Genomic DNA, 26895 nt, shown 5'->3' on the forward strand with positions numbered 1-26895 from the left:
CAGAACTTTCCCTGGCCTTTTATTTGGTGTCACAGATGGAATGATACACAGGTGGGTTTGGAGTGGGGGGGTTGGGGGGTAACTCTTGTTTTGGGAAGAGTAACAAATGGATCTTGATGGTAGGTTCCAGATGTTCCATATGTTGGACATTGTAAGTGATGTGTGGATGGCATCGATCCACCTGCAGGAGACAGTAACACCTGTTCAAAATCTGAGGAAGACAACTTGTAGAAATAATTTCAGCGGGGGCCTGCTTGATTAAAGATTGACTTTCAGTAAGATGGACTAGATCAGTTTTCATCCTCTGAACGATGTCATACATGGTTTGGGTTTGCTCGGTTCCTCTCAAAGAAATTCCAATAGGCTTCAAAATTGTATTTGACAGCCTCCTCTACAAATTCTTTTTTAACCCTGGTATTTGAATGGTTGACATTTTCTGTACGTTCGACGTCAGTAGAGGCATAAGTACTATGGGACACTGCTCTCCAGAAAGTGTTTCTGAACAAATACTGTGGCTCATAACTGTTCTTTCCTTGTGTGAGTCAACGGGAGGAAAGCGTTGCTGGACTCTTGCCCATAAAAACACAGGATGGTGGCAATCCTCGAGGGCGGACACAGTGCCCCTGAAATAGCAGTGTGAAGCTACATGCATTGGGATGCTTAATAAAGCTTGTCAGAGCAGGAGAGCCGCGGCTCCTACACAAGGCAGGCAGGCCGAGGAGTTAGTGAGCCGCTAAGGTTTACCCACGGGCTATGAGGGACAGAGCTTTCCAACCGTGTACAGCAGAGCACACAGAGCTGGGCTGGCAGAGCAACCACTGGCCCTCCGAGGGACCAGGTGGGCCTGGTGGGGCCGGAGTCCAAGGGCCTACGCCCTCTGGCCATAAACAATATTATCTATTTACTTCACCATGCCACACATTATTTTCTATGTGTGCCATGATGTTAGGGGCAGAAAAAGTGAGTTATGAACAAAATTGCTCTTGGGCTATAGAACACCCAGCCCCACCTCTGAACCACTTAGGGCTTTGTGGCCACCCAGAAGGAACCTGTGGAACATGCCAGTTATTGAAAACAAATCCTATCAAGCATGATCTCTGTCTTCAGTGACCTGTTTCTTTCTCTGTAATTAACCAGGTTCTTCCAGCCACTCTCACAGTATTCCTGGGTTTCTGGTTGGTTGGTCATAGATGGCCAAGCATTGTATCACCATTTATAAGCTTCCCTTCTTGTATGCAAGTACCACAGAAAATAATCAGCTCTTAACCCTGTAACCTGCAAAGCCCTACACAACTCAGCTATTACCTCTGTCAACCAATGAAAGACTCTCACCTTTATTTCAATATTTATCAAGCATTTAACAATTATGACGAGATGTATTATTCTTAAAAATAGTTCACACCCTGAAATATCCAATGATTGTTTGTTATACCATTCAGAGACTAAAATGTGTAGTATAATTACCCCTCATCAATTTATTCAGCAAATGCTTCTGAGTGCCTACAGAATACCAGGCTTATGGTAGGTGCTGGGGGAGCCGAGACAATCAGGTATAACCCAGGCTTCCAAGGACCTCACCATCCTGTGAAGGTGACAGACAAGAGCACATAATTGACACTTGACAAGGTAAGAGTCAGTGCAGGCAGGTATAAAATGCCAGGTGTGCACTGGGACCAGGAGCCCTTCTGACTGAAGGAGGCAGAGGGTCATGTGCCATCCGAGGGACGTGGCCTCACTGAAAAGGTATCTGATATGTGAGCCCTGCAAAAATGTTTCCCAGAGCCTTTTGTCTTATCTTCATAACAATATGAGATCGAAATGGAGGGTACCCCTCCAAAATATCTGCCATAGTTCTATAGATTGAGTTTGCAAGGGCTGCCTATGGCATCTACACATTTCTTTCTGAGAGCCACGCCTGCATTGGAGAAACTGTCAATGAAAAACGCCGTGCAGAGATGAGTGAGTCTGGTTCCTGGCCAGTGTTACTGTTGTTTTCTTTGTATCCCCCACCACATCAATGGAACATTTATTTTTGGAACATTTGATAGATGTGTTCATGATATTCTTGAAATCGCCTTTATCCATTATGAAAGTCCTGGGAATCTGACCCAAAAGCAGCAGTAAACTGCTATCCCCTTATCTTTAAGTATTTTCACAGCCGCGGGAAATGTGTTACTTTATCTCCAGTCTTCTTGGTGGCAATGTTCCCGCTTTTCTTTCTCAACTGTTATCCAGCACAGCCAGAGGGGCCACTGCCCTCCACCTGGAGGTGGAGCCCAGCACCCCAGTAATACCCGTGTGAGACCCAGAGCCAACCCTGTGTCAGGCCATATGTGATGCCTCCTCCCCAGCTCACCCTAAATAAAGACCAAAATAAGTTGCCAAGGGAAGGAAAGATACTTCTTGTTTTTGCTTTCTGTGGCTGGGACATCAACGCTAGGAACACATAGTAATATGGTCCCTGCCCCACTTTCCTGGGACCTAAGCAGGTAGCAGAATCTGGGAGGCTAAAAATGAAGGTCCAGGGCATGAAAGGTGAGCCAGACCTTCTGCAGCCATTTATAGAGCCTCAAATCGGGTGTCAGGAGAGCTGGGAGAAACTCCTGGCTGTGCTATGGTTAATGAACAGTGTGACTTTGGTAAGTTGATATTTCTGGACACAGGAGGTAGAGTGTGATCTTGAAATTCCATGCAATTCTCGGTCTAGGAGGCTAAGGTAAAATATTCCTCCACCCAGGAGTGGCTGGGGCAGCTGACACTCCACATATAAGGAACGAGAAGCAATGGGCCAGCAGAAGGGCCCTTCTAGCCTGGCAGATGCACACTTGGGATGGGTGCTCTGGGAGAATGCCCCACTTTATCAGGTGATGTATGATACCCCCTTGTTCCTTGGTGCAAAACCTGTCTGCACAGGTGTCCTATAGCAGGCTTATGTTCCAGGTGTATCTCAAGCATGGGATGGGGGTTGAGGGGGCGGGGGGGCTTCTCCAGCATGGGAAGTTATGGCCCGATGCTGACCCACAGACAGGATGCTGAAATAGTTTCTTCCCCACCCTGAGCCTAGAGGAAATGGACATGGTTGCATGTTTTACCTTTGAATCTGAGAAGATAGACAAAACCCCTCTCCTTGCTCATATGTGTCCCACATACTCTCGAGATTGTTGGTCTTGCTATATTCTAAGCTTTGCTAAAGCCATTTTTATCTGAGAAGTGTGATCTAGACCAGTTTTTCAACTTCAGTGTGCACGCAAGTTAGCTGGGGATCTGGTTTAAAAAAGATTCCAAGTCGGTCAGTCTGAGATGGGACCCAAGAGTCTGCATTTGATGTCCGTGGAGCTGGCCCACAAACCAGACTCTGAGCAACAAAATGCAGAAGAAAGGGTTGGGGGCTGAGAGTCACATGGCTCACTGTTTGTAGGTAAGCTTCAGAAACCATGCTGAGCCTCAGTTTTCCAGTTTGTGCAGATAACAATGCCCAGGTGCTATTCCAAACCACTAAATCATCTAACTCTAGAGTCTACTGGAGCTCCAAGCAGAACGTGTTAAGGGGTGCCTAGGTGGCTTATTTGGCTAAGCGCGACTTTGGCCTGGGTTCAGATCTTGTGGTTCATGGGTTTGAGCCCCATGTTGGGCTCTGTGCTGACAGCTCAGAGCCTAGAGCCATTTCAGATTCTGTGTCTCCCTCTATCTCTGCCCCTCCCCTGTTAGCACTCTGTCTCTCTCTCTCTCTCTCTCTCTCTCTCAAAAATAAGTAAACATTAAAAAAAATGTTCAAGAATGTGTTAAAGCTGCATACTTGGGGACCACCAAATACTCCAGCTGATCAATGTGGGGTGGGCACAGGAATGAGCATCCTAGCAAGCCGCCAGGGTGACTTGATGGTGTCGATTCTCAGACCCAGCTTTGAGAAACCCTGTCCCAAGTGAGGAGCGTGCTGTGCTCCCCCATGTGTGGAAATCTGAAATAATAAAGTTCAGCAGAGGGTTTATTGTAGCTGGTCATAGCCCCAGACCCTTACCTCCCCATAGACTCATGCTTGTCAAACTTTAATGTACACAGAAACAGCTGGGGAATCTTGTTGAAGTAGACTCTGATTCTGACAGTCCAGTGGAACCTGAGATTCTGCATTTATAACATGCTCCCAGATGAGTTTGATGATGCTGATCCCAGGACCACATTTTGAGTAAGAAGAACCCACATTAGTGATTCTCAACCCAAGCTACTCACTGGAGCTATATTTTAAATAAAATGGGCATTTAAAAACTTTAATTTTTTAAATTGGTCCGGGATAGGGTTCCTGCATCTTTTAAAGCACGCTGGTGGTTCCAAAGGGCCGCCAAGATTGAGGAGCTCCCACACACACCCCCTGCCACAGATGGCTGACAAGGCACTGGCTGAAGGGCAGAAACAGCAGCCAGCTCAGGTCCACCATCCACGCTGGCCAAGGCCCGGTTAAGTAGGTCTTAGGGTAGTTTCTTTCTGGAGTAATAAGGCAGACTGGCTCTTGACATGTCTATGCGTCTGTGATATGGTTTCTGCAGGGGAAAGGAAGTGGATGTTTTAGCGGGAGGAAGGGGGGAAGATGCTGCTTGCATCCAATGCACCAATGTGATTACTACTGAAGCTTCAGAGCACACCGCACCTGCCTTTCCAGCTTCTGCACGTGATTTTCCCTGTGCTGCCTGCCTGGCTCTTACAGGGTACAGGCCAGGGCAGACACCGACCTGTCTTATTTTGTCCCTGGCCAGGTGTTGGTGGGGAGCAGCCAGCCACAACAAGCCCAAGGGCCGATGAGGGCTCAGAAGCCGTGCCCCCCAAGCCCAGGAGCGTGTTCCACATCGAGTGGTCATCCATTCGGAGAAGGAGCAAAGGTGTGCACTGCCTCCTCCTTGCTTTCGGGTCCTCAATTTACTCATCTCTAGAATGAGGACCATGGCAGTACCTACTTCATAGGGTAGTAGGGAGAGACATGAGGACCAGGCTCATTCTTATCACACCCAACCTCTGACCATAGCCATGACCCCAGTGTCTATACCCTCCCAGGAACAGGGGGATGCTGGAACTGGGACAGGCAGCCAACTCTACAGGCCTTGACTACGTATTGGAATCACCTGCATCCCATCCCTGGAGACACCAATTTGTCTGGGGATTAGCCAGGGTGGGCATAGGATCTCTCAAAGCTCCCCATGAGATTCTAATTTCTGCCAAGCCACAAACTACTGATGACCTACAGGGCTAGAGGTGAAAAGTTTTTATCTACAGCAGCGGTCAAGATATCAAGGCCAAGGAAACAGATGGAGAGCCACAGAGGGAAGGGAGCTCCCAAAGGCCAAGAGGGGAAGGTCCAGAGGGCAGCCAAAAATGAGCAGGTGGGGAAGCCAGGGAGGAGTCAGGGGAAGCAGGGGTACAAGGAGTCCTCCCCAATCAGATTCAAAAGCAGCCACGTGAAGAGCCAGGGCAGAGGGCCAATCTAATTTTGCCCCTTAAATCTCAGGGAGGGGAACCAACTTGCCCAGAGTCACACAGCTGGCAAGGGACAAAGTGGGAGAGGACCTGTTAGTGTCCTTTTTACAAACCGCGTGCTTCCCAGAAGATGCATTAGTGATATTCTTGCATTTGCACTTGCGCATCTAGGCCTCGTTGTTTCTCACCAAAAGTGGCCATCCCAGAGACACAGGCCTGGGGTGGTGTGGGAAAACATCACACAAGATGGAAAGGGCATTGAGCTAGCTCAAGGACCCTGTAGCCCGGGGGTTTGTATTTGACAGGTGCCACTAGCATGTCAAGGAATACTGTGTGGCTTTCTTCTAACAATCCCCCTCCAAACATCCTCTATCACTGTGGTTGGGGGCCGAGGGGGTGGGGAGTACTAGCAGAGCATGCAAAGGAAACTGAGATATGGGTTTCGTGGGAATTGCTCAACGGAAGACAGAGGGGGACTTCACACACAAGCAGCAGGTCCATCAGGGTGCCGTGCACCTGGCCTCAACATCTAGAGGAGTTTTCTTTGCTCCCACCCTTTCTTTCAAAGATTCCAAAATTTGTTTCTTCTGCATAGTGAAACTTCCCAAAAACACTGTTATTTGCAGCCCCTGCCCTTTCAAAAGTGGGCACATGGTGCTATTGATGCATCCTTCTAGTGCTTAGGTTCCCTGAAAGCTCATGAATTCAGTGGGAATGGTCCCTTCAGTCTGAAAATACAGGGTGTTCAGAGCCCAGCCTGCCATCCTCACACTTGACCACAAGAGGGAACCAAAGCACCAAGGCCGAAACACTCAAGTCTCGGAACTCCCTAAATTCCTGTATAAAGTGTCCTGTTTACATGGGGATGTACATTTTTTACCCAAAGTGAGAACCCAAATGGGTTCTTGACCAGTAAAATGAAAAGGGGTCTTCCAGCTGCAAGATACAACAGTTCTGGGCTTCCTCAAGTGGAATAGGAAAACTGTAAGAATTTGCTGCTAATGCGCCAGGGTAGAGGTGTCCTAATTGATGATGTGCTTTCTTTCAACTCCAGTGTTTGGAAAAGGCGAACACCAGGAGAGGCAAACCAAAGACCCTTTTCCTTATCAGTACCGGAAGCCCACGGTTGAATTGCTGGTGAGTAAAGAGTGACCTGAATCGGTCAGGGTCCTACAGACACAGAACCTGCAGCAGATTAGGGAGGGCCAGAAAAGATGTCTCTTGAATTCATATTTCCAGAAACATAATTACCTGGGATAAAAATGTCTATTTTTCATAGTCTACTTTATAAAATTTCATATCCCTTTTATTTGAATTAGTTATCTGTCTTCTCTAAATCTGGCATTCAAGCATTTGGGAAACAAGCTGGTACCAATTTTCAAAAACAGAATCTTTATATGTTTAATTTTATGGACAGTTAAATTTTAAAGACTAGACATGTTGGGGGGTGTGGAATAAGGAATAAGTTCACCTGGAAAGAGTGTGGTATAGTAGAAGTAATGGTTTAAATAAAGAGTCTAAAAATCTGTGATTAAATATCAATTCTGCTGTTTGACCTTGACCTTTGCCAGTGAGAACCTTCCATCCATGCCCTAGCCCTCACCCATAGAATGAGGATAAATACAGTATCCTGTTGTACTGCAAGGTTGTTGGCCATATTAAGTGAGGTAACATGTCAAACAAGACAAAAGGTGTTCTAGTCTACAGAAACACGGAGATGATTAAATAGCAATTTCTCTAAATAGCAAATGAAAATATTAGCTTGGCCCCAGAGCCAGCACAAGTGTCGATTCTCAGGGTGAGAAACACAGGATGTGGGAGTGTCCTTCTGTCTCTTGTCCCTGGGCAGGATCTAGACACCATGGAGGAGAACACTGAGATAAAGGTGGAAGCGAACGTTTCCAAGACTTCCTGGATTCAGAGTCACATGGCCGCCAGTGGGAAGAGGGTCAGCAGAGCCCTCAGCTACATCACAGGGGAGATGAAGGAGTGTGGTGAGGGTCTTAAAGGTAAAGGTCCTGAGAGCAAAGCCCTTGACCCTACCCCTAAAGTGTCACTTCCAGCCGTCCCCAGAAGGCACAGTGCCTTCTTGATAGACTAGACTGAGTGCCATTTCGGTCTTTTAGAAGGGACAGGGATTTTGCTGGTAGGACACAAACGCAGTCTCTTGGGGTAGAAATACAATACATGTCAGTGTGTGAGCTCTCATTTCTGAATGTTAGCAGTTGTGCTCAACAAATATCCCATCAGGGGATGGGCATTTAGGCATGGGATTCTAGAGTCAGCGTTCTAAAAAAGTGCCCACCCTACAGATGACTCTTGGAAGAATTATATCTACTATTCAGATAAGTTCTTTCTAGGAATCTTCCCAGGGCTCAGGCCATGGGTTTGACACCCTCTAGGCAGCAAAAGAATTATCTTTTTAGATATGTCTTCTTGAAAATTCATGCCCCTATCACAGAGACATAGATAGCTCAGGGTACCTTATCCCCACTGCTTGAAAAACAACCTAAAGACCACAACCAGCTGGCGATGGGTCTGAAGAGTTTTCTGGGCAGTCAAACACCCTCTTGGGTTCTTGGTTTACCCTCTTCTGGGGCAGGTGACAGCAGAGGCTGGTGCCCTGTGAACCCACATTGGACATGGAGCTTCCCCGACCCTCCGTCCGCCCACTGAAGTCTCCCCCAGGGCCAGCACACCTGAGCATTGACCGACTCCCTGCCCTGGTTCATTTTAGACAAATCCCCAGTGTTCCAGTTCCTTGACTGGGTCCTCCGGGGCACGTCACAGGTGATGTTTGTGAACAACCCCCTCAGTGGCATCCTCATCGTCCTTGGCCTCTTCATCCAGAACCCCTGGTGGGCCATCTCCGGCTGCTTGGGAACTGTTGTGTCCACTTTGACAGCCCTCATCCTGAGCCAGGACAGGTAAGTTCCAGGAGACCCAGGGTCCAAGCATGAAGCCAGAGGTCGCTTCCTGTGGGGACCATTTCCCGTCTCCTCACTGCTGGCCTCCAAGCTCAGAAACTCCTCAGAGTAAGGACACTAATAACTAAACACAACCATTCCCTGATTATTTGGTAACATCTACACACTGTCCAGGGAAATGCAAAGTGTTGATGTCTTCCCTTCCCATTCCCAGAGGAGCCATCTGCTTGAAGGTGTATATGCAGTCAGGCCCCAGCTGAGGAAAATGTGAGTCAGAAGGAAAACCAAGAAGGCAGTGGCCCTCCTTAGCCCTGGGGAGTCCCCCCTTCACCAGCCCTCCTCCCTCCCCCCAGGTCCGCCATCGCAGCAGGACTTCATGGCTACAACGGGGTGCTGGTGGGGCTGCTGATGGCTGTGTTCTCAGAAAAGGGCAACTACTACTGGTGGCTTCTGTTCCCTGTCATCATTATGTCCATGTCTTGGTAAGTTTGCTCCTAAGGCTGTGGGTGCAGTCAAGGGCTGCCAACCTTTTCATCCCAGCTCCCCAGCTGTCTGTCTAAACTCAATTTTAAGGTGGCATTGACTTAGCTTTCACAGAAACATCCACTGGAAATAACTGCTAATGTCATACAGCGGCAGCACTGTGCCAGGTGATCTGTGGGCACTCTCATTACCTACCATTCTTGACTCTTTTTTTTCTTTTAATTTATTTTTGAGAGAGAGAGAATGAGCTGGGGAGGAGCAGAGAGAGAGGGAGAGAAAGAGAATCCCAAGCAGGCCCCGTGATGTCAGCACAGAGCCTGATGTGGGGCTTAAACTCACAAACTGTGAGATCATGACCTGAGCCAAAACCAAGAGTCAGATGCTTAACTGACTTAGCCGCCCAGGAGCCCTTCTTTACTCTTTTTTTTAAGACTTAACAGGGTTTCTGGTCCTACTCAACCAGAGAACAGAGAAAAGTGAAGAGCCACCCTACAGCTTCCTGTCAGTTTCTGGAAACCTTCTCATTCCTCCTGCCTCCCCGCCCACCCCCCCGCCACACCCAGCTTTTTCCTGTCCTTAGAACCTCCTGACCAGACTGAGACAACCTCCTAGGGTGGGCTAAAGGACCAGCCACCAGACAGAGCCCTCAGAGGATCAGGGCTCAGCTCCCCTTCTCCTCCAGAAATCATAGGACACTCTGGATGGAGGCTTGGTACTCTTGGCTGCTCAACAAACATTTGTTGAATGAATGGATGAATGGACGAATGAATGAGATCCCCCTCCCTGGTCACTCCCCCAGCTTGTCCTCTCTCCTCATGCCTGAGCGTGGAGCTATATGACTTATCAAGGAAGTTCTGTGACCCCTTGCCTTAGGTCTTCCCGCTTTCTGAAATGGAGCCTGGGCATCTGCCCCATCACCGTGCCAGGCCCACAGAGGGGGCCAGAGGGAGACCTGCTCAGGGCCAGTCGGGCTCAGAGAACATACCCAGTGGGCTGCTTTTCCTCAGGAAAGTCCAGGGACCCCTCTACTCCTGCTCAGTCTAGTGTCAGGGCCTGAGCTTCTTGAATAGTCTCTTGTGTTTCTGTTGCAGCCCCATCCTCTCCAGTGCCCTGGGCACCATCTTCAGCAAGTGGGACCTCCCCATCTTCACGCTGCCCTTCAACATCGCTGTGACCCTGTACCTGGCAGCCACCGGCCACTACAACCTCTTCTTCCCCACGATGCTGCTGCAGCCTCCATCCTCCATGCCCAACATCACCTGGTCAGAGGTCCAAGTGCCCTTGGTAGGTAACATGGAAGCCAAGAAGGCAGCGTCTGTCCAAATGCAATGTTAAAGTGGCATTTACTGACTCTGCACATCAGAAGCATCCACAAGTGATGACTATTAACAATCATACCATACAAGGCAGTGGACGTGCAGTACCTCATTAGCCACCATCCTTTTCCTTTCTCTTTCCAGAAGCTAACAAGACTATTTCTGGTGCCACACTGTCATAGCACAGAGGAAAAAACTGAGGCCTGAGGTCACACAGCTAACTAGTGAAGAGCAAAGTCAAGATTAGCACTCTAGGGGCGCCTGGGTGGTTCAGTCGGTTGTGCGTCCGGCTTCGGCTCAGGTCATGATCTCACAGTTTGTGAGTTGGAGTCCTGCATCAGGCTCTATGCTGACAGCTCAGAGCCTGGAGTGTGCTTCGGATTCTGTGTCTCCCTCTCTCTCTGCTCCTCCCCCGCTTGTTCTCTCTCTTTCTCTCTCTCTCTCTCAAAAATAAATAACATTAAAAAAAATTTTTTTTAAAGATTAGCACTCTGACCTCCTGACTGTTAGAACTGGTTTCTTTCCTTTTTCCTGTTGGAAAAAGTCTTTTTGATGCTTTCTTCCAGTTTTCATTCAACTTACATTATCTATTTCCTTCCATCAATCTCACTGAACCATTAAAGGCATACATGTCACACAGCCACCTGTGGGCTAAAGTCTCTGTTCCAACCTCCAGAGTTGATTCCATTGGCTTTCCAAGGTCACACCATAAAGTGCAGGTGTTCCTCCATTAAGAAATGTCTATATATCAGAACTTTTAATGTTTTTTATAAGTATTGTGTATATAATGCTGGCCTCTGGAAGTCTTCCAAGATAATTAAGAAGACATTTTGTCTGAGGTTCTCCTGCATTGCATTACACTAAACTACCCCATGGTCTGGGCCCACTCCACAACTTTGTTATTGGCAATTCATCATCTAACCACAGAGCCACTTGGGCTTGTTGAGGACCTTTCAGAAATAATGATGCCTAGTTTCATTTAGCATTTCATAGTACACAACAGCACAGCATGGTAGAAAGGACTGTGCATTTACACTAAGGCACATTATTTAGTAAAAGAAACATTTGTGTTAGTGTTAGCTTCATCCTTGTTGATTCGTGTGTGTGTGTAAGAGGACCCTCATGAGCCAGAGGTGAGAAAAGTTTGGCAATTCACTCCGTAGGCTTCCTTTCCATGGTATTTACCCCAGCAACATCTCTTGAAGGCACAATCGCTCTAAACCGTTGGCTCTGAGGAGCTGATGTTAGGAAAGGTAATTTTAAGACATTTTGCATTCTCTGTGCCACATGTTCAATGGAAAGATATCTAGGCATTTTGTAGAATTTAAAAACGGCTAGGGAATCCTGTACAAATATTTTAGAACCCCCAAGTTCCAAGAAAGAAAAATTCAATTTTTGGTGGTTGCCATTTTAAGAAGTAACTTTCTAGAGGCACCTGGGTGGCTCAGTTGGTTAAGCATCTGACTTCAGCTCAGCTCATGATCTCACAGTTTGTGAGTTCGAGCCTCGTGTCAGGCTCTGTGCTGACAGTTCAGAGCCTGGAGCCTGCTTTGGATTCCGTGTCTCCCTCTCTCTCTGCCCCTCCCCAACTCAAGCTCTGTCTCTGTCTCTCTAAAATATAAACATTAAAATTTTTTTTTAACTTTTTGTAGAAGTAACTTTCTAGCCAATTAAATGGATTATAATAAGGACTAATATGTTTCGTCTTTTTAACCATTCATGAGAGCCTTGAGTGTTGGGGAAACAAGTAAATGTCAGAGAGAGGGTCTAAAACTCCCAACAATGTTGAAACCCCATGAGTTCCTCAGCTCCTTGGCCACTGCAGGGCCCCCTGGAGGGTGTCACCAGCTCAGGACTAAACTGCCCAGCACCACTGCCTCTGTATGAAGCTCTCCCACCTGCCTGCCCTGACCCACATGGTAATGCCAGAGCCCCCACCCTGTTCTCTGTTCCTGGGGTAACAGAAGACGGAGTCTGGAGGGTTAGCCCACTAGGCCAACCCACAGCCCCTTAGTGTCCTCCTATCTCCGCACACTCCCAGAGGTCATGGGCTGAGAGAAGAGCTGCCCCCTCCTGATATACGCACACCCTCGCCCCAGGACTCTGTTTCTCCTCAGCTCACTGTCTGAGGGGTAAGACATGCCCCAGTGTCCCCTGCGTGGCCCAGAGCCCCCTCCCTTATGCACTTCCCTAGCTCAAGGGCCTTTGGCCAACCTTCCAAACCATAGGACCCCAATCCCAGTTGCCGGGGAAGGCTGCATGCCCAGGATCCTTTTCTGGAACTGCATAACACATGTGCAAGTGCCCACAAGGCAGTGGACCCTGGCCTCCTCAAACCCTTCACGTTTGCAGACAGGCCCCGCACCCCCTGAGATACACGGAGGCCTGATGCAAGCAGGGACTCGTCTATCAGTCACCGTTTACTTGGCTTCTCAATAAAAAACGCGCATACCATGATATTGCCTTCTCAGGGATTCTTCTCTGGATACGAGTCCAGGTGTTCACCCAGACCAAGCTAACGTGACCACAGCCCAGACACCTTATTCTTGGAAACACAAAGGACTACTCTTTCACATAATATTCAGCGTTTTGGTCATAATTTTAGGGGGTTTTTTTAGTGTCACAGGAGAGCTTTTAAACCCCAACTTTGATCAGACATCTCCTGCTTTACTGATGAATAATACCCTCATTTGAAAAGCTTTTAGTGTCTCTTCACTGGGGGTTGAGTGCCTTACACTCATGTTTCTAAAGAAAGGAAACTTAACACCCTAAAATCCTACTGTTCTAAGAACGCAAGATTAAAACAATAAGGCTTGTGTTCCTTTTAGAGTTAACCTATTTGGATAAAAATGTCTCAGAAACCTGTTGCGAACTGTTGGTGTACAAGGCTTGGCACGAATCTTTTCCAGCCAAGGTTCAAGTTGTCTCTTCTGCCTCCTTAACTGCATGTGACCCTTTGCACCTGCAGCTCTTGAGAGCCATCCCTGTTGGAGTCGGCCAGGTGTATGGCTGTGACAACCCCTGGACTGGAGGCATTTTCCTCATAGCTCTGTTCATATCTTCACCTCTCATTTGCCTACACGCTGCGATCGGCTCCACCATGGGGATGTTGGCAGGTTAGTGTCATCACTTCTGATGTGTTAATGGGCCATATGGATGTTAGTGTCTCGAGTCAGCTCCGAAGAAAATGGTGACAGGTATTTTCGATACCCACCTCCCCACCCCCGCTTATTCCTACAAACTTTCCCCCCTTCCATTGTACCCTGGTTCCCTACTTTGGGTGCCAGTGCCCTCATGTGTTTCTGAGCAAAAGCTGCCTTCCCGAAAGGATTTGGTGTTAGTCAGTTACACCTTAGTATAAATTTAAAGTTTGGAGAGGTTAATTCCAGTCATGTTTGTATTTTAAGTCTTGTCTCAAGGGATGATATTCCACTAGAGAACACGGAGATATCAGTGAAGGAGCGCCTGGGTGGCTCAATCGGTTAGCGTCCAACTCTTGATTTGGCTAAGGTCATGATCCCAGGGTTGTGGGATGGAGCCCCACGTTTGGCTCCATGCTCAGCATGGATTAAGATTCTCTCTCTCTCTCTCTCTCTCTCTCTCTCCCCACCTCCAGCACCACTTGTGTGCTTTCTCTCTCTCTCTCTTAAAAAAATATCAGTGAAGAAGGAAAAGTCCTCTTTCTTGGCAGGGAAAGGAACTTCTCTGCTTTAAAAGGCTGCAGAGTCTATACTCAAAAGGCTCTCTTCTACCTATAACAGCATCACCACTAATACTCATGTGACTCTATGGCCATTTGTTTCCTTTAGATATTTTTTCACTGAATAAAATCAGAAGTTCTTTTTTATAAATACCTAAGAGGATGATTGGTCTGGGCTTTGGGAACTATGGTGGTTTTCAGGAAGGGCAGGCGAGCCCCACGAGACCCACCCCCCCTCTCCGAACTCAACACTGATGCCTGCCTTCTCTCGCAGCCCTCACTATTGCAACGCCCTTGGACTCCATCTACTTCGGCCTGTGTGGCTTCAACAGCACGCTGGCCTGCATTGCCATCGGAGGCATGTTCTACGTCATCACCTGGCAGACCCACTTCCTGGCCATCGCCTGTGGTAGGGACCACCACTAGCTCCCTTTGCACCTTTAGCGCCACCTGTGACTGTCCCTGCGGGGAAAACCACCCTGAAGATTCTGTGGATCCCCCAAAGATAAACGGGAGGATCGTTTGCTTCACAAAAGCGTTTGTATCTAAAACGGTTTTGAGTGGTTGTTCAACGATTCACACAGTAAAAACTGTTTTCACGGAACACATAGTGTTCAGCCACACGAAGACAGAACTTTTAGACAGTGGCTGTTGGGTTGTTGTTCATGGGTTGTCTCTGTGATGGCTACTCTCCTGGCTGGTGATTGGAGCCAACCGACAGAGCAACCCTTACTCAAATTAATCTTTATGTATAGAATTGGGTGATTTACCTCAGATACGGAGATTAACTTTAAGCACCCAAATACTCATCATTAGGACCTTCCAATAATGCTTACGCCAGAGGAATGCTGAAGGATGTGGTCACATGGCTACCAGCCAGGTGCTCAGTGACTCTCTAATAAAGATTTGCTGTTGTTAATATCCTGAGGACAATTGAGATGCTTTCGGCTGAGAAATTGAGAGTTCGAAAGCAAAGCCCAATTACACTTGCTCGTTTTCACAGAGCGTCACCTCTTACCGGCACGTGGCTCTTCCCAGTGGCCAGCCTGGCCGCAGCCTCTGCAGGCAGAGACGGGAAGACAAGGCAATGGGCATATTTGGTCTTCCTCAAGCTTAGAGAATGCTGTTCCTCCCTGGAAACCCGTATTACATTAATAACTCGTGGTGAAATATTCCAGCGGGGAGCTCTGGGATCCACTTGCCTTGGCTGTATAGTAAAATTTTCATGTACGGTTTATGCTGCTAAATGTTCCTTTGCTAGAATGCAAGGTGGTGGGACCCAAGAGAACCATAATCACTCCATTCTGGCCCTTTTTTAACAAAGTTCATCTGCTGTCTTAGCTGTACCGGCATTTGCCTGGAATTTAACACATTTCAGGGCTGTCAACTAATAGAAACATAATTCAAGTTTTATTTTAATCTGAGAGATAGCATTTATGGCATAAAATGTCTGGGGAGATAATATGTAGACTAAGCTTGAGGCACCGTCAGTCACTGGACTGTTTCTTGGTTCTTTTCCCAGCACTGTTTGCGGCCTACCTGGGTGCTGCGCTGGCTAACATGCTGTCCGTGGTGAGTCAGTGTCGGCTAAGAATGTGCCACACCTCCCTTCCCCCGTTCTTTCAGCTCCCCACAGCCAATGCAAGCCTGTCCTCCGGGACCCTTCCCCAACTCATCCTTCTCATCTCAAATCACACCGCTTGCCTCAGCACCTGCTAGACAGAAGGAGCTAGGTCTCTAAAGGTTCAATGTCAACCACCGGTCAAACAGACCCCATTGTCAGGGGGCCAGTGGAGCTTGTTATAGAAGGACAATTTGAAGAACACTATCTTGTAACTCGAATTCTTTCAGCTGCATCATCCTCTAGAACTAGTTTTAAATCTTTATTATTTAATTTTTTTGTATGTTTATAGATCAACTGCCCGACTAACTTATGGGCCAGGGTACATCTCCGTTCATCCGTTGGCAACTAGGAGTTGAGGGGGTCATGAGGGAAGTCTCCAGGGAAGACAGGGAACCAAGCCCCAGCAATACCTGAGAGAAGCCAGCGCTGGTGGCTATGTGCACATGCACCAGTCCAAGAATCCCTTCCTTGTCTGAGTCCTAGTGTGAGGTGGTGTCTGAGACAGGAGAAGCCGCATGGCCAGCCCCAGCCCCCACGTACACTGGGTAGGGCCCCTGGTCCGGCACAGAGTGTTCAGGGCTCAGCCCACAGTTGATGCCTCCCCCTTTTAGATATGGGTTCAAGGGCACATTTGATTGATAAAAGCAACCAGGAAAAGTCCCAGTGGTCCTGAAGGTAGGGATGATGGTGGGCATTTTACTCACACCTGCACAAATCCCTTCCTCACCCTTAGGAAAATTGGGCAGGTTGAACTTAGCATAGGAAGGAATTTTCTAGGCAATAGAACCCGCCTTCCCTGATACCATCCTATGTCTCCCAGTGGGCTAAATCCTCCTCAGGGCTCTGGTGAATCTTGTACATGCCTCTGCTATGACACTTGACGTACAGTATGGTGACAAGCCTTATACATATTCTTCCTTTTCCAACTTCAGCCCATGTGCTCCTTCAGAACAGGGGCCCGGCTGTATTCTAGTCTTTATCCATAGTACCTATCACAATACCCAGCCCATAATAGGTGCTCAAGAAATGATGAATGAATAAAACCCTTAGATAGCAAGCCTGCACCATGGGGAATCTAAGAGCTGGGGCTGATTGATCAGCCATCAGAAGAATGGGCGGGTAACTAGAGCATGGAGTATGGTCTCTGCGGCTCCTTTGCACTCCAGGCTTTCCCATCATTCTTGTACCCATCCTTCCACCTGACTGTCCAGCCAGTGAATATGTGTCACGTGCCTTCCCTGGGCAAGGTACTGGAAGGGATGCAAACAGGAGGCTTTTGTTTCTGATCACAGGCATTTAGAGGATGACTGGCCCTTTTCCTCTGCGGGCAGAGAAGTTAGAGGCAGTACCATTCCATTTAGACTTTTTTTGAACTCGAGTTTACTTTCTGTGTGCCTACTATGTTTAGGACACTATGCTGAACACTCTCAGGGAGACAAAAAAGGGCAGGCTCTTTACTCCCATGGAAGGAATGTCCAATCTGCTTGAAGAACAATATAAAAATGTTAAGTGACATTTATGAGGCCCTTCACTCCCTCCACAGACAGAGCACTTGGGAGCTGCACTCCTCTGCTTCCTCACTGGCACTCAAACACGCAGCCCTGTCTTCCACGTGCCCCCCCCCCCCAACTTGACAATCATGACCACTGTTTACTGAGTGCTGAGGGCTGTTTACTGAGTCCTTAATATGCACTAGGCATTAACTGTCTGAGTGGACACTGTTATCCCTACTTTACTATTGAGGAAATAGGTTTCAGACAGATGAAATAACTTTAACAAGGTGGTTGGAGCTGAGATGTGGGTCTGAGATGTGAACTCCAGACCTACTTCCTTTCCCACTGTGGGGCTCCGGAGGGTTCTTCCCAAAACACACTGTGTAGTGTGAGCAGGGCTTTGGAGAGACTTGTTGGGTGGAATTCATTACTCGTGGGTATTTTTATGGACATGGTTCTGGCTGCTGTAGTCCTTCTCCAAGTCTCACCCAGCAGTGCCATCTTTGAGCAGCACATTACCGGTATTGTTATCCCCGTGGTGTTTTCTGAGGTCTTTACTGCTTATAAGGAAATGAGGTTGGGTGTGGGGGAACATGATTTGGTCAGCCTTATAGTTGAGTCTGCAGACTCCTTATCACCAAGCTCTCCACTCAAGTGATCTCAAGGAAGAGTGAGAGGTGTATTAAAAAGCCGCAGGGCATGGGCCGCCTGGGTGGCTCAGTCGGCTAAGTGTCCAACTTTGGCTCAGGTCATGATCTCACAGTTTGGTTCACGAGTTCGAGCCCCACATTGGGCTCTCTGCTGTAGCACAGAGCCCACCTTGGATCATCCTCTGTCTCTCACTCTCTCTCTCTCTGCCCCTCACTGGTCTGTCTCTGCCCCTTGCCACTCTCTTTCTGCCCCTCACTGCTCGCTCTCTCTCTCTCTCTCTCAAAAATAAATAAACATTTTGTTTTAAAAAGCCTCAGGGCATCTTAAGGAAGAAAAAATAGGTCAACACCATGAGAAGGAGAGCTGGGAATGGGGGAGCCCTTGAGAATAGAGGCAGCTACCCTCCACCTCCAACCCCTAGGACCAGGACATTACATCTCTGCTTCTCTCCAGATGTCTGTTCTATCTCCCTGTGTCTGTGGTGGGTTTCTTCTGCTGCACACAGCCCCCTAGCGGCCACCCAGCACTGGTTGGCTCTCCAGTCCTTTCAGACCAAGAGCCCAGTCTCTCTTAGTTCAAATTCTCAAAAGAGGGATTCAACTCCCAGGCCATCTGCCTGTGGAAGTCGCATTGCTGGAGTCCAATCAGCTGTGACCAAAGAGATAAAGATCGTGAGTTACAAAATGGCTGCCAGTGCCACTCCTTCAACAGGGGCTATGGGAGAGGCAGGCAATGGTCAGCTCCTAGAGTTGAAGGTATAACCTAGCCAGACAGCCCAAGGCAAAACATGACTTCTCCATAAAGCCATATTGTAATAGGGTTCCAATGGCTGCATTTTGGAGAATGTGCATCCACCTGTTACAATTCAGGCAGACAGCACTGACATGCTTTTATTTATATTGGTCAAGAAGTATTATTCCTCTCAATATCCACAAAGCATCCCGTCCTCTACCCAGGGCTGTAGGGGAGTGTTAAGGGCTGATGAAACAGGCCAAAGCATCTGATATAACCAAGGCTTCTCTTGTGTGTCTCCTTTCTGCCCCTGCCCAGTTTGGACTGCCACCATGCACCTGGCCCTTTTGCCTCTCAGCACTCACCTTCCTGCTCCTGACGACCAACAACCCTGCCATCTACAAGCTTCCACTCAGCAAAGTTACCTACCCAGAGGCCAATCGCATCTACTACCTATCCCAGGAGAAAAACAGAAGAGCATCAACCATAACAAAGTACCAGGCCTATGATGTCTCATAGACTGCTTTTTCCAAAACATGTCACTGTGTACTCAGCCTTCATCAGGTCATCCAGGTCCCCAGGCTGAAGGCCACACAAACTCCCTTTCTGTCTGTTCTTTGATTCTTTCCCCAAGCAAGCCTACACCCTAGTTTTTTCCCCACATAGGGAAATACGTGTCTAGTCACCATTTAGGAACCTCTCTGTTCTAAGATGTACAACATTTATCAAAGATACCGTTAGTTTAGACTTCATACTCACAAATCATACCATAAGAGCTCCCTTTGAAGGGAATTTGCCCTCTTCTGCAAAATAAGCCACATCCCTAAAGAGAACTCATCAAGAAGGGGACAGGGATTGGTGGCATGAGCCTCCAACTCAGTCATTTTATGGAGCCATGCACAGTTCCAGGAAACATGCATCAGCCTGGAAGGCGATAGGATGGTTTGGCCCTAGCTCTGCCCCTAGGGAGCCCCTGCCATCTGGAGTGAACGCATTCCTGCTCTCAGCCTTGAATTCTTACTGGTTTCATGACAGAGAGGGATTCAGTCCCTCCCACCTCAAAAGTGTTGATTCTTCTCTCTCTCCCGTAAACTGATGAAATCAGCGTGACCATCAAGTAATTACTTTGAGTCAAGTAATAGATGGAGCACTTACCTGGAGAAGAGGCAGGAAATTTTTAATGTTCTGAGATTTGTTCTTGAGTCACGAGAAGATGTTCTCCAGATTTGGGGTTAGGAACTTAAATTCACTGGAAATGCCAATGTGCCTTCCTTTACATAACAGAAATATTTCTGGAAATGTCATAAGATGAAAACTGATCTTTTTCAACATTCAAATCATGTTTTAAACAAATGTTTTTTCTTTAGTAGTATTCATAAACATGCTGTCATTAAACGGTTAAGTTCACAAGATGGTATCGGGATTTTCTTAAAATGGGGCGCACTTACGCTGTTCACATATTGCCCATCTGAGGGGTTTTCCATGGTCAAGCATGTGTCTGACAAGGGATGGGATGGGTTACAAATCATCAAAAGAGGGTTTGATTTGCATACAAAGGGAATTATACAGAAATGACTGTGGTCTTCTATTTCTGTTTGAGTAGAAATACAGGCTGTTAGCAACACATCTCACTTTCAAGTGAATGGTGTTTTAGTCTTGCACCCCTAAATTACAAACCCAGCCCCTCTTTCATGGTCAGTAACTCTTGTTATTTAATCTTTTTACGGCATTGAGCCCTTAACCCTCAGGAACCCTTTGTGAGAAGGCACGTGGCTCAGCACCCCCCACCCCTCCCCTGCAAGACAGGGATAAACCATCAGAGCACTTGGTAGGACACCCTTCCCCCATCTTACACATTCTAGTTTAGCATGATGGGGTGAGGATACAAGATGGGGGGAAGAAGGCAAGGGGGAGGGGACAGATCCTCTATAAACGCAGCTTTAAGAAAGACTTACATTTGGCCAAAATCCATTATTTGGAAAAAGCCGGTGTCCGCATTTATCTTTTCTTTTCTCTGTCTGCCCTGAGATCCCAGCCATTTTCTGCCACCCCAAGAGCACTGGTCTGCCTATTTCTCTACCAGATCATATCTAGCCATTATGACTTCTCCAGGAAAATGGAACACTTCCCACTGGAAGCAAATCCCGCACATGGGAAAGGGGAATGAGTCACATTCCAGAGGCTACCTCTGAGTTTGGGATCACACCTTGCGGCCAAGAAGGTCTCAAGCTATATTTTAATGACCATGGAGTTGTGGCTCTCTGAAGATCAGGCATCCAGGAATTTCCCCAGATGGTTGTTTCTGCTCACAGCTCACTCAGCTACCCCAAAACCTCTACGTGATGACATCGAACCATTAAAATAGCACTTTTCGTGCATTTTCCACCAAAGTGTTATAATCTGGGTTTATTAGAACAGGAAACCCTCCATGTGCATACCATTCTGCTTAGTGACCACTAACAAATCCCCTCAGCTGTTCTAAGTATTTCAATATCCTCATCTATAAAGTAAATTGAGTTGGCCCAGGATACCAAGCAAGGTGGAAATGGATGGGATAAAAGAATTCAATGTATGAAAATATATGATGGCCACAGGATTTCAGCAACTCAATTAGGCATCAACAAAGAGAGGGAGTCAGGTCCCACCAGTTCCAACACAACCAGCCAGTTGTGCAAATGAGTGTATCAATCCCATCACACCAATAGCTTGAAGTCAGCTTCAAGGGGAAGGGAGTATTTCCCGCAGCAAACTATAAATCTGGACCTTTTTTTCCCAGACAGACAGCTTACCAGCACACCACCACCAGGCCAGTTTGGTGGGAAGAAAGAGGACAGTGGTAGGGCTCCAGACCCAAGGCTCAGAGACTAAGCCAATGTATTCGATTCTGTGATGCCACATAGATGCCATTCCACAAACAGGAGGCATCTGCAAGGATAACAAACATGTTCCCAGGCATTAACAAAAGCTCAGAAGATTTACCCACAGAGTCCGACACTGAAAACACACCAGGTAGAAGTATCCAACTGGGAACAAATCCAGGAAATGTTGCAAGGGACACAGGAAGTGCAAGGTGATCAAATACCTTGGTAGCGTTTGTTGTTCATTGGGACCGAAGGGGGGGAAATAGAACAAATGTAACTGTAACAACCAAAAGTGGAATATTAAATGATTGGCAAGGGGAGAGGTAGACAAAAGAGATAGGAGAGCCTGTTAGAGTACTTGGCTTGTACAGAAATTGATATGTTTAAAAATTCCACAAAGAATAAAATGAGTGATAAGAGCAACCACCATGAGAATAAAATTAGAATTAGAATTTTTGAACTAAAAGAAAATTCTGTCTTTCCAATGGAAAGCAGCAAAGAAAAAATTCCTCCCCCCCAAAAAAAGACAATAAGAACAACAACAACAACAAAAAACCCAGAAAGTAGAAATCAGTCATAATATGACAGCAATTGAGCAAAATAAAAAAATGTTAACTATTAAATTTACCACTGAAAGACAGAGACCCTTCAGTTGCACTTTTGAGAAAAGACTTCACCATTTTGCTTTTCTCAAGAAAAACATTTAAAACAGAAAGACATAAGGGCGCCTGGGTGTCTCAGTTGGTACTCTCTCTCTCCTTCTCTCTCTCTGCCCATCCCCTGCTCATGTGCGCGAGCACTCTCTCTCTCTCAAAATAAATAAATAAACTTAAAAAATTAAAACAAAAGACACGAATGTTTAAATACAAAAAAATTCAAATAAATAAATAAATAAACGTGGACCAAAATAAAAGTTTAGGGCATCAACCATAATACCTTGAAAAAGTGAAATTGAAGGCAAAAAAGTTAAAAAACAGAGAATGATCTGGATCATGAATCATCAGGAACATGCAAATCAAAACCACAATGAGATATCAGTTCACCTGCCAGAATGTCTAGTATCAAAAAGACAGGAAACAATAAGTGCTGGCAAGGAGGTGGGGAAAAGGGAACCCTCATGCCCTGTTGGTGGGAATGCAAACTGGTGCAGCCTCTGTGGGAGACAGTATGGAGGCTCCTCAAAAAAATGAAAAATAAAAGTATCCTATGATCCAGCAATCCCACTTCTGGGTATCTACCCAAAGAATACAAAAAAAAACCTAACTCGAAAAGATATCTGCACCCCTATGTTCATTTCACCATTATTTACAAAGCTGAGACATAGCAACAACCTAAATGTCCATTGATAAATGAATAAATAAAAAAAATGTGGAATGGATATACAGTGAAATATTATTCAGCTATAAAAAACAATGAGATCGGGGTGCCTGGGTGGCTCGGTCAGTTAAGCATCTGATTCTTGATGTCGGCTCACGTTATGATCTCACGGTTGGTAAGATCAAGCCCCATGCTGAGCTCTGCTCTGACAGTGCAGAGCCTGCTTGGGATTCTCTCTCTCTCCCTCTCCCTCTCTGCCCCTCCCCTGCTTGTGCGCATATGTGAGCTTGCTTTCTCTCTCTCTCTCAAAATAAATAAACATTAAAAAAAAAAAGAATGATGTCTTGTCATTTGTGACAACATGGATGGATGCTGAGGGTGTTATGCTAAGTGAAATAAGTCAGATAGAGAAAGACAAATACCATATGATCTCATTTATATGTGGAATCCAAAAATAAATACTTTTTTTTTAAAGTAAGTTCAGGGGCACCTGGGTGGCTCAGTTAAGCGTCCAACTTTGGCTCAAGTCATGATCTCATGGTCCATGAGTTCGAGCCCCACTATCTGTGCTGACAGCTCAGATCCTGGAGCCTGTTTCAGATTCTGTGTCTTCCTCTCTCTCTGCCCCTCTCCTGCTCATGCTCTGTCTCTCTTTCTCAAAAATAAACATTTAAAAAAAAGCAAGCTCATAGAGGCAGAACAAATTGGTGATGGCCAGAGGTGAAAGCTGGGAAGTGGAAGAAATGAGTAAATTGTTTTTGTTTTTGTTTAGTTTAAATAAATTAAAAAAAAAACAAAGAATGATGTAAAAAGGAATAGGAGAAGAGTGAAGAGTACATAATTATCATAAATTATCATAAACACATATGTGCATAAACAATCAACCTTAAATACATCAAGCAGCAATTGACTGCACTTCAGGGAGAAATAAATAAATCAATAATTGTAGCTTTTACCAAAACCTCAGAAACTGATATATCAGAAGAACAAAAGGTGAACAGAGTTAACAGACATATAACAAGAGGATTGATAAGTGTGAGCTATTATTTACATGTAGGATTATCAACCCTCGCAGTCAACATCCCCCCTCCAAAACTCCAAACAGAGAACACACATTTTCCTTAAGCACCCATAGAACATCTGCAACACAGACCATGTATTTATTACACCATAAAACAAGCATGGGATCCTCATAAAACACTGGTAGGAAGTGGCTGGTGCAGCACTTGGAGAGCAGGTCCTCAGTATTTAGTGGCATTAGATGAATGGATAAAGAAGAAGCGATATATATATATGTGTGTGTATATATATATATATATATATACACAATGAAATACTACTCGGCAATGAAAAAGAATGAAATCTTGCCATTTGCGACAACGTAGATGCAACTGGAGGGTTTTACACTAAGTAAAATAAGTCAGTAAAGAAAGACAGATATCATATGATTTCACTTGTATGTGGAATTTGAGAAACTTCACAGAAGACCATGGGGGAAGGGAAGGGGCAAAAAGCATTACAGAGAGGGAGACAAACCATAAGAGACACTTAAATACAGAGAACAAACTGAGAGTTGTTGGGGGGGGAGGAGGGAAAATGGGTGATGGGCACTGAGTAGGGCACTTGTTGGGATGAGCACTGGATGTTGTGTTTAAGCGATGAATCACTGGAATCTACTCCCTAAGCCAAAAGCACACTGTTTGCACTATGTGTTAGCCAACTTGACAATACATTATACTCAATTAAAAAAAGTCTACCCACCCTCTGTGACCTAGAAACTCCCCTCCAGAGTGTGTTCTCAGGGAAAAGTTCTCAGGGAAAGTACCCCCACTCCCACATGGGCCATGAGGCAGGCTCTTCATCATGGCATTGACTGGGGTGGGACAGCTGGAGAAGGCAGAGGCTAAGCAGAGCGAGGCGTGTGTTCAGTCCCCACAGCAGGTAGATGCCCAGGACCACAGACAGAGCAATGTTGACAGATCTTAAAAACCCGGTGCTGGGCTAAAACTAAATATGTGACATTTCAGGGCACCTGGGTGGCTCAGTCGGTTGAGTGCCGACTCTTGATTTTGGCTCAGATCATGAGCTGGGTGTTGTGGGAATGAGCCCTACATCAGGCTCCACACTGGGCATGGAGCTCCCTTGAGATTCTCTCTCTCCCCCGCTCTGCCTCTCCCCCTCTCTCCCCCATCACTCTCATACTCTCTCTCTCTAAAATAAAATAAACAAAAAAAACAAATATGGCATTTATTATCAATATCATTTGCATAAATAAAAATGCATGTGCACCAAACAACAATAGACCGTTTGTAAGCACTCACACAAGCAAAAAAGAGAAATGATAGTGGAGTATACAAATGAAAAAAAACATATACACTTTCATACACTCAAGAAGAATGAAGATAGGCACCTCTCCTGGGCCAGTGAAGATAACATGCAGGAACTAAGCCACATGGGTAACTCAGCTCTGCTAGAAAAAATCTGAACTGGGGCTTAGCATGTGCTCTGCTCAGCCTGTCAGAACCTCTGACAGTTTCCCAGTGACCCCAGAATTGGGGCAGGGTCAGTCTGCAAAGCCCCAAGGTGCTCCATTCTGTCTGCACCAACACTTGAAAGCGTTTATACATATTTTATAACTTAAAATATGTATTTTTAATATATTAAATATAATTTTTATATATTAAAATAATTCTGTGCTTTGCCTCCAAATTACAGGAACATTGTAATCCCGAGCGTAACAACAGTAATGAACACGTTATGCATTTCTGCTTTGGAATGTTTTAGAATCTCAGATAAAATGTGGAAAGAAAGGGAAATTTTGTTGTTACAGAGATTGCAAAAAGGTGGGACAGAAAAGACATTCCTGAGAATGAAAGCGGTGGCGTGGAGGCTATCAGCTGGGCTCACAAAGAGTGGGGATCCCCGAGATGATAAACTCACAAAACCTCCCACAGTCATCAAACCTAATTGGTGAGTCAACCAGGAGGTTAGGTGTGGAAAGTTCCCAGCTCTGAAGTCAAATGGACCTGGTTTTGAATCCAGCCCTTCTCTGTTCCTTACTGGCTGGGGCTAATCTACACAATGAGAATGGTTCCTGTCTAAGAGCAGTGTTGATGTAGAGGCTAAATAAGAACTCCTGGAATGTAACTAGTCCATGCCAGAATCCATCAGTGTGGGATGCAGATAGAGGAGCTCACGCTCTTACCTTCCATTCTTATCCCGATTCCTCGAGTCCCAGTGACCGGAAATGCCCAGGAAAGTCTAGACATCTTCTCGGTGGTTTTCTTTAAAATGCGGTGTTCAGGGGGCACCTGGGTGGCTCAGTCGGTTGAGCGTCCGACTTCAGCTCAGGTCACGATCTCGCGGTCCGTGAGTTGGAGCCCCACGTCCGGCTCTGGGCTGATGGCTCGGAGCCTGGAGCCTGCTTCCATTCTGTGTCTCCCCCTCTCTCTGCCCCTCCCCCGTTCATGCTCTGTCTCTCTCTGTCCCAAAAATAAATAAAACGTTAAAAAAATTTTTTTAATGCAGTGTTCAGGCCAGAGGGTCCAGATCAGAACTTTTTCTTAGCTTCAAGGTGCTAAGGAAAGGACTGGCTGGACACTGGACATAGCTCAGGTGTGACCCAAGTGGGGTACCTTAAGGCTGTTCCCTCATTTCACCATCTGGACTGTCCTCCTTCCTTCCTCTCCTACCTTACTTGTTTTAGGAAAACTTTCTCAAAATGAACTCCCTGAGACGCCCTATTTCCTTAATCCCTCAAGGTCACTACTGTGAGAGGGTACTGCACAGTTGTTCTTTGTTTCAATTATGTGGGTCTTTTCTCCAAATAGACTGTAAGTCCTATGAGGATAGTGGTTCTAATATAAACACCCACACATATAACACACACACACACACACACACACACACACTTATTCATATGCACCCATACATGCACATGTGTTCACACATAGATACATAATACCACACACTACCACAGGAGTACGTACATACACATGTGCATGAGCAAAGAGACACAACTGCCTACGTATACACATGCATTTATGCATTCAGACATATATCCCACATACTAATATACTCACATATGTAAGTACATCTATATATACACACATGCAATTGTTTTTGGGTTCCGTGCCTTTCCTTCAGAGAACTAGCTACTGACAGGCACATATTGGCCCTGGGAAATGATTGATTGAGTAATAGAAACACCTCCTCTCCCCACTCTGTCTCCCTCTACAGAGCCCACTCACTCATTCTGGTTGGATCTTGTGATCTGTTTCACACATAGAACCACATACACATAATGGACACACAGAATCTCAGGCGGG

General features: G+C 46.3%; 1 protein-coding gene across 1 annotated transcript in view; it reads left to right on the forward strand.

Annotated features, from left to right (window-relative positions):
• SLC14A2 (solute carrier family 14 member 2) overlaps positions 1-18908 on the forward strand; it is a 53067-nt gene extending 34159 nt beyond the window's left edge. Inside the window, exons 10-19 of the mRNA XM_047828716.1 lie at positions 4749-4871; positions 6518-6600; positions 7313-7472; positions 8201-8390; positions 8744-8872; positions 9965-10157; positions 13158-13305; positions 14164-14298; positions 15412-15461; positions 18708-18908. Of these exons, the coding sequence (XP_047684672.1) occupies positions 4749-4871; positions 6518-6600; positions 7313-7472; positions 8201-8390; positions 8744-8872; positions 9965-10157; positions 13158-13305; positions 14164-14298; positions 15412-15461; positions 18708-18908 (1412 nt within the window). The remainder of the gene's footprint in view (positions 1-4748; positions 4872-6517; positions 6601-7312; positions 7473-8200; positions 8391-8743; positions 8873-9964; positions 10158-13157; positions 13306-14163; positions 14299-15411; positions 15462-18707) is intronic.
• Positions 18909-26895: the final 7987 nt, after the last annotated feature.

This window comes from Prionailurus viverrinus, chromosome D3 (assembly GCF_022837055.1).
Source record: "Prionailurus viverrinus isolate Anna chromosome D3, UM_Priviv_1.0, whole genome shotgun sequence".
NCBI lineage: Eukaryota > Metazoa > Chordata > Mammalia > Carnivora > Felidae > Prionailurus > Prionailurus viverrinus.